The following is a 13,418-nucleotide window of genomic DNA, read 5'->3' as shown; positions in this document are numbered from 1 at the left end:
TGGGGAGAGATGAGTTGTATTCCATACAACAGGCATTAAAGGCAAAATCAGTTTACTTTTATTGTCGTGGGTTTCAAGGTCTGTATGGCCTATATTCCCCTAGAGGAGGGGCCGAGAGCAGAAGGCCCACTCCTGGGGGACCCCTCCCCCAGCTGTCAGTCACCGATGACACCACGAAGCGGACACCAGCACCCTGTGCTTGAAGAGGACTGAGCCCCCATCTCCTTAAAGCTGGGCCTAAACTATGGAAACTGTACATGAGCATCAGGTACTTACTGGGGCTGAACGATGATAACGCTGGGGACACAGCGGTGGGGGTGGGCAGGCGGGGGCAGGAGGGCGGGCACAGGTGCAGCAGGGAGTCACAGCCAGACCCCAGAGGGAGGGGCAGCATCTGGCTCACCGCTTTCCCACGGCTTTCTGGTCCCCAGCACTACCTTACTTGGGGCCCAAATACAATTAGCTTCCTGGCCTTAGAGCCAGTGACATCTTGCTAACTTTTCCTGAACCCTACAAGCCTGGGGAATAGAACGGGTCCTTACCGTTATGACTAATGCCTTAAAGTAGGGGTCCCCAACCCCCGGGCCGCTGACCAGTACTGGTCCTCGGCCTCTTAGGAACCGGGCCACACAGCAGGACGTGTGTGGCAGGTGAGCGAGGGAAGCTTCATCTGCCGTCCCCCATCGCTCCCGTTACCGCCTGAACCATTTCCCCCCTGAACCATTTCCCCCTGCGCCCCTGGTCCGTGGAAAAACAGTCTTCCACGAAACTGGTCCCTGGTGCCAAAAAGGTTGGGGACCGTGCCTTAAAGCTTCTAAATTCATGGATCTGAATTGGTATTTCAAAGGCTGCTTATTCAAAGGTAACTTATTCTGTTACACGGCAGCAAAGCAGCCAGGGAGAAAAGTGCAGTAACAAAATTGGTTCAATTCTAATTTTATCATTAACGGCATTTAGCTTTGAACAAGTCCACTCTAGATACTTTTTAAAGTACTTTTCCATTCTACAGTTACTTATTTACTGGACAAAAGTTGAAGTAAAACCGTCTTAATCTCAGTTGGCTACGGAATATTTGCCAATAAGAGCTATTAAATATTTCTAGGAAAAGCATGTTTAGTGTTGAGCTGACGACAGGCAGCTGGAGCGTCCTAGGGTTTGCTCTGTGCGTCTGTGTATATGTCTGTGTGTCTTGTGCTTTAATGCAGAAGTAGCAGGAAAAAATGTATGCCTCACAAAATTTCTTATAAAGAATGTACATAGTCACCTCAAAGTAAAATTCTGGAATAAAATAAATGAAAGCAAGTTCAGGGGATGCATAGCCTGATATAGGACAACATCCTAGCAAGCCTTCCCGCTACACATCTCTGTTACAATAGCTCAAACATCTGTGTACTAGGACCAGGCATGAGGGACATACAATTGGAGATGACAGTTTCTACCCTAAGGGGAGGGTCCCAGAAGCAGAACTTTTCCTGGAGGACTTGGTCCCTGAGCTCAGTCCTAGAGGAGTGTGCCCAGAAAAAGGGGACAGCAAGAGGGCACATGGGGCCCCAGTGAGACAGGCTGGGACCCGGGACCCGGGACACTTTGCCTCAGTGCTTACACCTGCGTACACACCTCTGCTCGAGCTACAGATACAAAGACACTATAGGGACCTAAAAATAACTGCACGCATGGGCAGTGGGGACAAATTATGAACAAGATACAAAAAGACCAAAGACCCAACGACCTCATCTGAGGTGCTAGGGGCAAAAACAAGGTCCTGTGCATGACCACTGCACACAGCACCACCAGGGGGGTGGGCAGACCACTTGAGCCGCCCTTCTGGCGGACCGTGGATCTGCCCACATCCTCGCCCTATGTAAGGAAAAAGGTCACCACCACCCCACACCCCCTCAGCACGAGTCCCAGTAAAGCCTTGCCTGAGTCTCTCCTCTGGCACCTTATCAATTTCTGCTGATTAAAGAGTCCAAGGACCTTGGCTGGTCACACCAGGGACACACGACCACGACCACGCTGGCCTTCCTGGACAGATCCTACCTTCAAAGCTCAAGGCCTAAAACCTCAGTGAACACAATGCAGTGTACGTCGGAGCTCTGAAGTCATATTTCGGCTCAGAAACACCGTGGTCTCTAAGGCCTGGCAACACCGCTAGGATGGATTCGGGGAGACCCATCTCTACCGCCATTTTGTAAAGCTGCCGTTTCCAGATTTTCCCCCTTTAATGTTCGCACAGCCCTGGACCCAAGGGGGTTTTCTCTCCTTTCTTAATTCTTCAAAAACACACTCTTACTCTCTCAGGCCCACTGCTCTGAAGGGGCTCACCCTGCATGCTCTCAGGAAAGCTAAGTGCCCTTGACGAAAAGATCAATGGAAAAGAACTAAATAGGGGTTGTATTCCTAGCGTGCACTTTTAAGAGGGAGTCTGGTAATTATTAAGATAAAATGGAAAAACAATGGCCCAGTATGTTCCCTAAACTTTGAAATATGTATATTTTGGTCTGTTGAAATCCAAGAATGAAAGTGAACCAGGTTTTAGCCAATTAATTCACACTCCCCAGGCCCATCTTTTGAATGGATGCCCCTTGGAATGACCTATGGGGTTGAGAGAGAGAGAGAGAGAGAGAGAGAGAGAGAGAGAGAGAGACAAGGGGTACAGGAGGGGAGATGGGAGAGAGAAAGGGACCAGAGGGGAGAGGAGGGGACAGGGAGGAGGGAGGAAGAAGGGAAGGAAAGCAGGGCTGCCGCAGAAGCAGAGATGGCTGCTTTCGGAGGTGCTAAAGGTGTGGGGGAGGGACTTCCCTGGTGGCGCAGTGGTTAGGAATCCGCCTGCCAATGCAGGGGACACGAGTTCGAGCCCTGGCCCGGGATGATCCCACATGCCACGAAGCAATGAAGCTCGTGCGCCACAACTACTGGGCCTGCGCTCTAGAGCCCGTGTGCCACAACTACTGAGCCCGTGTACCTAGAGCCCGAGCTCCGCAGCAAGAGAAGCCACCGCAGTGAGAAGCCCGCACACCGCAACGAAGAGTAGCCCCCGCTCGCCGCAACTGGAGAAAGCCTGCGCGCAGCAACAAAGACCCAACACAGCCAAGAAAAAAAAATGCGGGGGAGACAGGACCGTCTCCTAATTCGTGTGGTGAATGAAGTTCTCCAGCCCTTGTCTAATTCTTTTGTCAGCCTCCCTCAAGGAATCAGAAGTAAACTGACTCCCCTTCGTATCTCCTTCCCGCAAGAACCAGAGCCGGAGAAGGGCGCAGTTGACCCCGGCACGACAGGGTCTGGACACCGCAGAGCCACTTACATGCAGGCTTTCTTACATGGTAAATCCTATGGGAAGCAGGATCTGGGGCTGGGTACAGACTGTCAATTAAACTGACTTTTCTGGTGGGAATGGACGGTGGGCGCCGCTGACCCGCGAGTGGTCCAAGGGTCACCTGTACAGTCAACTCCAGACTTCGCTCAACATTGTTGGGTGCCGGCAGGGCACCAGTCCCAGGCCGTGGTTGATACACACTTGACCCTGGACAAAAGGTGCAAGGCAAGCGTAGTCACCACGCCTGGGACAAAGTACACTTTTTTCTATATTTTATATCCCTTCAGGAGGCAGCCACATGCCCACGTGCCTGGAAAGGACAGAGGCACAGGTAACTCCACTTCTCCATGTAAAGGAATCTGACACAGCGTCCTGTCTCCATCCTCAGAGGGCTCTAAGGAGACACCCAGACAGGGACTTGTTCTCAGGACAGGGCTGTGACGGGGGTCAGGCAGGCCAGCACCTCGGCGTTGTAACCGGACACTGAGCCACCCAGTAGGTGCGCCTAGCGACCAACTGCAACTACCGACAAGTGGGTAGACTGCTATGCTAGCTTACCAACGGAAAGGTGCACGTAGACGCGTGTTTTAAAAAATGAAAACAGCAGTTGTTTTACAAGCGAGATGGAGCACAAACCAGAAAACTGTGGATGGAACTTAAGCTGCTAACCTGACACACAACTCCCGGCGAACCCGGATGCCCTCGGGATAGGGGGCCCTCGCCACGCTGGAGGCGCGGATTCGGATCGCGCGGGCCGCGCCCCCCGCCCCCAAGCGGGTTCGCCGGGTGACAGCCTCGGGCCGGAGCGCGCGAGAGCCCCCCGCCGCGCCGGCCCCTCCGTGCCTCCGAGCGCCCATCCCTGGGGCTAGAACGTGAGAGAACACCCTTGTGCGGACCCGCGGCCCGACAGCTCTGCGTCCACTCGCAGCGCCAAGCGTCACTGTCCCCGCTGGGGCCGCATCACCGAACTCCGCCCGCACCCGCACCGCTCCGCAGCCGGGCCGAGGCGCGGGCGAAACGAAGCCGCGCCCCGTAGTGCGCCCCCGCCCGCGCCCGGACCGGCCGGGTCCCGGGAAGGCGCCGGGGCCACCGCAGCCGCGCCACAAGCCCCCCGGGCGACAGCGCCCGCGCCCCGCCGCCACCCTCCCGGCCGTGCGGGCTCGAGCCCTACCTGCCGACTACTGCCACCCCGCCGGGCGCCGAGGACGCTGGGGACGCCATAGCCCGCGCGGTGCCCAAGCTCACAGCTGCAGCGCGCGCCACCCGGACACTGGCTCCGCCCGCCCCAGAGCCGCGACAGGGCCGGGGAGCCTGGCCCGTGGGTGGGGCGCGGGCGGAGCCTCCACTTCTCCACGCCCCGCGGGCGCGCCGGGCTCGGGGCCCGGCAGGCGGGGCGCTTAGCACAGCGTCGGGTGAGGGGGGCCGTCTGGCCCATCGCGGGCGCGCGGAGCATCCACCTCCCCTCGCCCCGGGGCGCGCACGGGAGGAGCTGCCGGGAGGACCACGTGGACTGGACGCCCGGTGGCAGAGCAGCCACTTCGGACTCCAGTAACTCACTTTGTTTTGGTCATTTCCCAACGGCGCCCCTAAAGTCGGTGCACGGGGAGAGGACACCTCCAGACCAGCACAAGGCGTGACCGCTAAAGGACCCCGCAAAATTATCACTGGAATCCCCTTCCCGTGTGAAGACATTAGCACCACTTCCGTCCACACCAGCTCAAGGCCTTAAGCTGAGGACGGTTAGTGCTGAGTTCACACTGGTAGTTCGTTTCTGGGAAGACCCCGCCTTTCTCCGCAGATGAGGCCGAGGCCCAGGAGCCTTGGGACAGCAGGCAGAAAAGCTGGGGGGAGGGGGGAGGGGCAAACTGGAAGGCTGTGGAGCCCGCCGCAGCCAGGCTGTGTTTCCTCCTACCGAAGGCCTAGATGGTTTCTGCTCCAGGAGAAGGAAACGTCACCGCGCCACCCCTGGCTCTTTTTGGAAACAGACCGGAGGAAAGGGCATCACATGTCCCATGACAACACTGTCCACACAGCACAAACGGGGGCACACCAGTCATCCAGGTCAAGACGATTAGGCAGCGGAAACGCGTGACTCTGAGACTCGGGTGACGCACGGAGCCCTTCCTCTGTCTTCCCCGGTCAGGAGCGAAAAGAGGAATGTCAGAGCAAGAGCAATTTCACAAGTTATCGATAAACATTTGAAAAGGCACTCAACTCACTTTAGAGAAGAGAATGAAAAGCGACACAACAAAGAGGTCGTCTTTCGCCCATCAGACTGGCTGAAATTATGAAGACTGATAACGTTCCCAAGTCGGCAATGAAGTCTTTCAGAGGCACACCTCTTTCCTGCACAAATGCTACAGTGGTACGTAGTTGGGAGAGCGTCAGGTATCCCTGGTGCTGAGGGTACCGGACTGCAAGGCTTCCCCAGCCCAGATCTGAGCGGTTTCCGTAGCCACACAGGCAGCAAGCCGGTCAAGGCGCGTGCAGAGTGCGCACCCTGGAGGGCGCGCTCCCGGGGTGGCAGCAGCTGGGCTGTTCGCTGCTCTGCAGTGCTAGCTAGCTCTTTGCTAAGAAGGTGCTGGTCCGTAGACTCGTGGCAGTCACGGGAGTCGTGAAAAAAGGCAAAAATCGAAAACAGTGCTCAGCCTTTGTTTTTCAGCGAGCCGTTACAGGGGCAGCGCACGGCCCAGGCAGCAAGGGCGGCCCGGGGACTACACTCAGCATCTCAGCATCAGATGCCAGAGCTCTGAACTGTGTCTGTGAGCGTCTGTGCTTCATCTCATTTATCTTGTGCTCCCCTTAGCAAGACGTGTCCTAAGGTAACTGCTCCTTTGATTTACCCATTTCGGCTTATGAAAAAACTCATAGGAACACTCAACTTCCAGATAGCAGGAAGCTCGGACCTGTGATTCAAATTACATGTGACTCGAGAAAAGACTAATCTACTCTGTAAGGATAGGAGATGAGTGGCTGTCTGGGCCTGGGAGTGCAGGGGCTGATGCCTCAGGAGGAGCACAAGGGAAATGTTGCATCGATAGGAGTATTCTGTATGTTGATTATGGTGATTGTTACACAGGTGTATAAATTTTCAAAACTCATTGAAATATACACTTAAATGAGTGTATGATATTATATGTCAGTTATACATATATACCTCAATAAAGTTGATTTTGGGGGGAGTAGGATTTTGGATGATTTATATCCTTTGAGAATAAATGTTTGGTTCACTGCACCCCTCTCCCACCTAGGGAAAAAAACACCACACAAAACCTTGATCAGCTGAGATGCTGGATGAGGGTACACTTGCAACACGTAGTTGGAAAAAGAAGTCATAAATGTTATGTTCTGACCAGTAGCAGAGGTGGTGTGTGTTGCAGCCATTCATTTTTTCTTATTTTTATCTGTGTGTGTATGTGTGTGTGTGTGTGTGTGTGACCTAATTTCTTTTGCCTCCCTCCTCCTTTTCCCTTATTATTTCATGTAAGGGCTGTTGGTAGTGTGTAACGTTATAATTTAGTCATTAGGTCACAAAATCCTCAGGTGAGACTTAAACAAATTAGACATGGACACCAAGAGTGTTGCCCAGAGATGGGTGCCACGACTCTTAGCTCTTTCTTCCCTTTGGGGCGAGAGGGTTAGGGCCTCTCTGTGGGGGAGAGAACTGCATCTTCTTAGGAGAAAGCATGGCCTTCACTGTTGCGACATAAAAGGTCAACCATGTTTAGAAGCGTGTTTAGACTGTGCCAGTTATTATTAAACTGTTGTCTCTCTGCTCCACATTCACCCTTCTACATATGTTCTGTTGTGTGACCCTGACGCTGGCTTCCTGTGACGGTCCACCAGCGGGGGGTTGGAGACAAAACACAGGGCAGGTCACTTGCTGATCCTCCTAGTGTCGCCCTAACAATCGCCCGGGTGACCTCCGCTGGTTCCTCCTCCAGCTTTGTGACCCCCCAGGCACAGCCTCTCACACCCCTCAGAGGCTCCACTCCCCCCCAGGCCCCTCCTCTGCTAGTCCCCAAATCTTCCTGCATCCCTGAGTCCCAGGAGTAGCGGCCCTCCTGACATTCTGTGCTTTTCAGTCCAAGAATGACAGAACAAATTCTCCATATTAAATTCTCTGTTGAGTGAGAGAGATAGATAGATAGATAGACACTCTGCTGAAATATCTGGGTGGTTTCTGTGTTTCAGACTGGAATTTTGACTTGTATAAATATTGACAGCTTGTGTTTATCAATCAGTTCTATTGGAACCCATGTCATCTGAAATCCACATGAATCTGTGGAGAGGTTTTCATATGAACTTCCTGGTGATAGTTTAAATGTGTAATCTCTGACATGTTTTTCCCTCTTTTAATTAGCTTAATTGAAATTGATCTTGATACACCTTGGTTACAGATTTCTGAGATTCTTTTTTTTTTCTCTTTTTTTGGCCATGCCACGCAGCATGAGGGATCTTAGTTCCCCAACTAGGGGTTGAACCCGTGCCCCCTGCAATGGAGGCGGGGAATCTTAACCACTGGACTGCCAGGGAAGTCCCATGAGATTCTAATTTATCTTTGGAAATTCACCTTGGGTAGCCTGAGACTCAAGTATGAGAGGAAGGTCCGTGGTTCAGAAGAGGAAGCTGTTAACTTGATGAAGTTAAAACTGCATCCAGCCCATGAAAACATGTAGATTCTAACATAATTAGAAATCGAGTATTATTCATTGGAATGGGTTTGCACCGCCAAAGTTTCCTTTTTACAAATCTTGCACATGTAACCAAGTATTCAGCCACTGAAGATGGGCCAGATGATGGCTAAGGTGAATTTGGGGCACGTTTCAGAGGCTGAATTCCTTGTGTATTTCCACTCATTTCTAAGACGAAACCACCTCAATGGCAGTTTCTCTCTTTTTTTTTTTTTTTTTTTTTTTTGCGGTACGCGGGCCTCTCACTGCTGTGGCCTCTCCTGCTGTGGAGCACAGGCTCCGGACGTGCAGGCTCAGTGGCCATGGCTCGTGGGCCCAGCTGCTCCGCGGCATGTGGGATCTTCCCGGACCGCGGCACGAACCCGCGTCCCCTGCATCGGCAGGCGGACTCTCAACCACTGCACCACCAGGGAAGCCCTCTTTTTAAAATTATTATTTATTTATTTATTATTTCTTTTTGGCTGCATTGGGTCTTCATTGCTGCGTGCGGGCTCTAGGTGCGGGGGCTTAGCAGTTGTGGTGCAGGGGCTTAGTTGCTCCGTGGCATGTGGGATCTTCCCGGACCAGGGCTCGAACCCGTGTCCCCTGCATTGGCAGGTGGATTCTTAACCACTGCACCACCAGGCAAGTCCTATTTGTAGACTTTTTAATGATGGCCACTCTGCCTGGTGTGAGGTGGTACCTCACTGTAGTTTTGATTTGCATTTCTCTAATAATTAATGATGTTGAGCATCTTTTCATGCGCCTACTGGCCATCAAGAAAATCTTGAACTTCATTTTGTCGTTTTATATTTCACACCAATATCATATTGCTATTCTTAACTTTTTTTTTGTATTCTAGACAAATCAAATAAATATGTTGATTTCGTTTAGCAGGAAGATTTCACCATAAAATAAGGTATAATTATAGAAACAAAGAGTTTAAAGAGGAATGCTGTGATGTTAGAATTGAATTGAAAATATCAGTAAGAACTCACACCTTAAAAAAAAAAAAAAAAAAGGTATTTTCCAGCTCTGCTCGCTGAAACAGCCCAGGCTTAACAATACCCAGTAGCTCAAATCTGATCTGAACCCCAGATGCCCAAATCTTGGTCTATAATGCCATTTTCACTAAAAGGAACCAGGACTCCACGGAGAAATTGTTGATGTGTGTTTGGTGCAGGAAGGGTACCAGGTTGGCTTGTGTGCCCAGAGGCAAGAAAGCGTTCAGATACCAATGGGACAACTTCGGTGGACCTAGCACTCAGCCTAGAGGGTCGTTAGCAATGAGAAGATCCACTTGGGATATCTGGTCAAATGCTCTGCTCTTAAGTGACCCCAATTTACTTTTAAGACTCGGATTATTGAAATATTTTTTTAATATTTTAGTTTCATTGGAGTATAGTTGACTTACAATGTTGTGTTAGTTTCAGGTGTTCAGCAAAGTGATTCTGTTATACATATACATATATTCATTCTTTTTTAGATTCTTATCTCATATAGGTTATCTACAGAATAGTGACTACAGTTCCCTGTGCTATACAGTAGGTCCTTGTTGGTTATCTATCTTACATATAGTAGTGTGTGTGTGTTCATCCCAAGGTCCTGATTTATCCCTCCCCCTAAAATATTTCTTAAGAAGTAAGTATATAAAGGTTTAAGAGAATAGAGGCCATGGTATTTATGTTTTTGAGTTAAGAAAGGATCTGTGCATACATGGTAATGCTTAGTGTTCGAGAATTTGGGTCTCAGGGACAGCCTTGTAACTGCTATAAAAATGTGTATTTTGGGGGAGGAACCAAAGACTGAAGACAGTTTGTATTTTAGGGGGGAGACTTTTGAGGAGACAGAAACATGTACCTCAAAACTAAAGGGTTCCTCTCTATTTTCATAAAGCACATTTATACCCACGGTCCCATGAGGTCTAGGAAAGCTTAAATTACACTGTATTATTCATACTATATAACACATATAATATATTGATATTATTATTTTAACAAAGAGTCGGCATTTTGGAAGCTAGAATTTCGAAATATATCCCTGATAATTCTTTTTCCTTTCCTCTACCTATTAAACTTCATTTGTTCATTTTCGCCAGTAATAGAGGGCTGATTTTCTACAGGACCTAGAGCAAGTGATAAGCCATTTCACACCTTTCTGTAAGTAAGAAAAAGGCACTTTTTCCTCAAAACACTATATTCCCACCCCCAGAAAATTGTCATACTATACTGATGTTTTCGAACAAGATACTTTACTGCCATCTTCTGGAAAATTGTTTTTATTATTATAAGCAGCAAATCTATGAAAACTATTATGTGAATAACCCCTCCTTAGATGTCGCCCCCTTCTGCAGCACACAACCTGTACAACCATATATGACAGAGGCTGTGATGAGTATAATATCATCTAGAGAATCCGTGTGCTTGAATGTAACTGTGTCCAGATAGATCGTAGCTCCTTGTCAGAAACTCAGCATTTCATAACCATTATAGTCACTATGGCTTCTGCCCAGATGATTTCTCTCTCTCTCTCTCTCTCTTTTTTTTTTTGGCCACATGGGCAGCCCCTTGTGGGATCTTAGTTCCCCAACCCGGGATTGAACCCGGGCCCTCAGCAGTGAGAGCATAAAGCCCTAACCACTGGACCACCAGGGAATTCCCTCCAGATGATTTCTGAATTCACTCAGAGAAGATGTCACTCAAGGATTTCATCTCTGCCTGGGCTCAGGATTCTGGGGGTGGCAGAAGGCTCAGGGTGAGAAACCAAGACAGAAGGTAAGGGGCTCAGTCAACCAGCAGGGGGTCTCAGTTAAGCAAGCAGGACAGGCAGGACCCTCACCCTGAGGGACCTCGACTTTCTTTTCTGGGGTTGTACAGAAAGTACTTAGATCTCCCTTTCAAAGTCATTGCTGGATAGAGACACATTTGCAATAAAAAAGAGAGATTTTTCTTGCCTTTTGACGCAGTTCAACAATGTTATATACAAGCCACCTCAAAAAGACAAAACCTAACATCTTCCCAAACCACCCCCATGTGGCCCCCGGAATTAAACAAACCCACTCAAACACGAACCGAATGAATGTGGCGACTAACAGTGTTTCAGTGAAGTGATATCTTGTTCTTCATACGGAGAATTTTGAAGAGCACATGTAAATACAACAATAATTCATTTCTCGGAAATTCCCTGGCGGTCCAGTGGTTAGAACTCGGCACGTCCACTGCAGGGGGCACAGGTTCAATCCCTGGCTGGGGAACTAAGATCCCGCAAGACAGTCGGCATGGCCAAAAAAATAAAAAACAAAAACACTAATTCATTTCTCAACATTCTGTATTGAATTATTATAGATATTTAGAAGAATTTATCTCACACATATTTAAAAAAATACTATCAGGTCACTGATGATTCTTTAGATCATGCTTTGGCACTTACAAACTACTATAGTTTATTCCAACTGTTTTCAGGTGCAGTCCAGTGAGTTTAATGTTCTCTGCATCCTCCCAGCACTGCCTGTAGACCCTTGTGTGATAATGGAAAAGTTTTGCACATGAGTCTCCGACACACACCTGTGGAACGCAGCTAATGAGACTAAGGAACTAAACTTTATAGTTGATTTAAATTGAGGGCTTCCCTGGTGACGCAGTGCTTAAGAATCCGCCTGCTAATGCAGGGGACACAGGTGCGAGCCCTGGTCCAGGAAGATCCCACATGCCGCGGAGCAACTAAGCCCATGTGCCACAACTACTGAGCCTGAGCTCTAGAGCCCGCGAACCACAACTACTGAGCCCGTGTGCCACACTACTGAAGCCCGCGCGCCTAGAGCGCGTTCTCTGCAACAAGAGAAGCCACCACAATGAGAAGCCCATGCACTACAATGAAGACCCAATGCAGCCAAAAATAAAACAAATAAAAATTATATTGAATTGATTTAAACTTTATTTTAAATAGTTACCAGCAGCTAATGGTTACCATATTAGACAGTGCAGCTTCCGGACGTTTTTCCATCTGCCAGGAATGCCTTATTTCTGGCTTATCCATTGGTGAAACTCTTACAGTTGAATGAATGAATGAACAAACGAACAAATGCTACTGTTAGACCCTGAATATAGCTGACACAGAGCAATAAAAATACTTAATGCTGACAGTAGAAAGCACTGAATTTCACTGTTTCATGAAGCCCCAGCACTTAGAGCCCATGCTCCACAAAAGAGAAGCCACCAAGACAAGAAGCCCGCGCACCGCAAGGAAGAGTAGCCCCGCTTGCTGCAACTAGAGGAAGCCCGCACGCAGCAATGAAGACCCAATGCAGGGAAAAATGAATAAATAAATAAATAAATTTATTTTTTAAAAAAGATGAGAAAAAAATTTCACTCTACATTTTCAGGCTAATTTGCTTTTAGCTTTTGGGGCAAAAAAAAAAAAAAGCCATGATAATTTAAAATATTTAACAGGCAGCCGCTGCATTTCATGGTATTTTTCTGGGCAGAAGAGGTGAAAGGTTTTCACAGTGCCTAATAAATTACTTATTAGATAAACCAAGTGTTGCTAAGCTGGGGTGGGAATCCAGTGGTGGTAACACCTATGGTGTACTTGAGTAAACTTTGACGAATAAACAGTAACTATAAAACTGTGTTATGAGCTCTGATAGTGGTAGATCCACCGTACACCAGGTGTTAGGGACCGAATCGTGTTCCCCAAATTCAAATGTGGAAGCCCTGACCCCCAGGACCTCAGAATGTGACAGTATTTGGAGACGGGGGATTAAATTAAAAGGAGCCCTTGTGGGTGGGTCTTCATCCAATGTGACTCATGTCCTCATAAGAGGAGAAGATTAGGACACACAGGGTGCCCAGAGGGAGACCATGTGAAGGGGTAGCAGAGAGCGGCCAGACCAAGGAGAGACCTCAGAAGAAACCACGCCGGCCCACACCTTGATTTTGAAGTTTAGCCTCCAGCGCACTGGGAAGTAAATTTCTGTTTTTAAGCCACCTAGCATGCGGTAGTTTGTTACGGCTGCCCTAGCAAACTAGTACTCAGCAACTAGGGAAGGCCTTCTGGACAGAGGTGGCCAGGCTAAGAGGACAGTAGGAAAGATCATTTTAGGAAAAGAGAATAGTGTGCTGTGAAGGCCTGGGGGTGAGGAAGACTTGAAAGCACGTATGGCCGGGGCACGACGTGCCGGCGAGGAGGCCAAGGGGAGGAGTGGTGTCGTGGATGTTTGTCCATGGACATTGTTGGCTGCCCAGCATCTGACACCCTTCGTATTTTAGGAGGATCCCAAAATGGGTGGGAGGAAGCTTCGGGGAGCAGACACCCTCCGTCTGAGCTCCCTGGAAGCCAGAACACGGCCTTTGACCGACACACAGCAAGCTGGCATTCCCATCTGGGGCTCAGGAGGCAGACAAAGGGCAGGGTGGTTAGAAACGGTTCCC

At 49.4% G+C, this 13,418-nt stretch overlaps 1 protein-coding gene and 1 long non-coding RNA gene across 4 annotated transcripts in view; one reads left to right on the top strand and one right to left on the bottom strand.

The window, feature by feature from the left end:
- The window catches only part of CRYL1 (crystallin lambda 1), a 75,011-nt gene extending 69,351 nt beyond the window's left edge, over positions 1-5,660 (bottom strand). For 2 of the 3 annotated variants that reach the window (XM_067713825.1, XM_067713829.1), the window contains exon 1: positions 4,488-4,646. In XM_067713825.1, coding sequence (XP_067569926.1) covers positions 4,488-4,537 — 50 coding nt within the window. In that variant the 5' untranslated portion in view covers positions 4,538-4,646. Of the gene's footprint in view, positions 1-4,487; positions 4,647-5,535 lie in introns of those variants that run through there. The other variant, XM_067713828.1, reaches the window with a different exon arrangement.
- On the top strand, positions 4,740-6,498 carry LOC137211395 (uncharacterized). Its single transcript, XR_010937075.1, has 2 exons — positions 4,740-5,681; positions 5,979-6,498. It is a non-coding gene; the product is annotated as an uncharacterized lncRNA (long non-coding RNA).
- Positions 6,499-13,418: the final 6,920 nt, after the last annotated feature.

Source organism: Pseudorca crassidens, chromosome 18 (assembly GCF_039906515.1).
Source record: "Pseudorca crassidens isolate mPseCra1 chromosome 18, mPseCra1.hap1, whole genome shotgun sequence".
NCBI lineage: Eukaryota > Metazoa > Chordata > Mammalia > Artiodactyla > Delphinidae > Pseudorca > Pseudorca crassidens.
The sequence above is the reverse complement of the archived record's forward strand: the minus strand, read 5'-3'. Positions and strand labels throughout refer to the sequence as shown.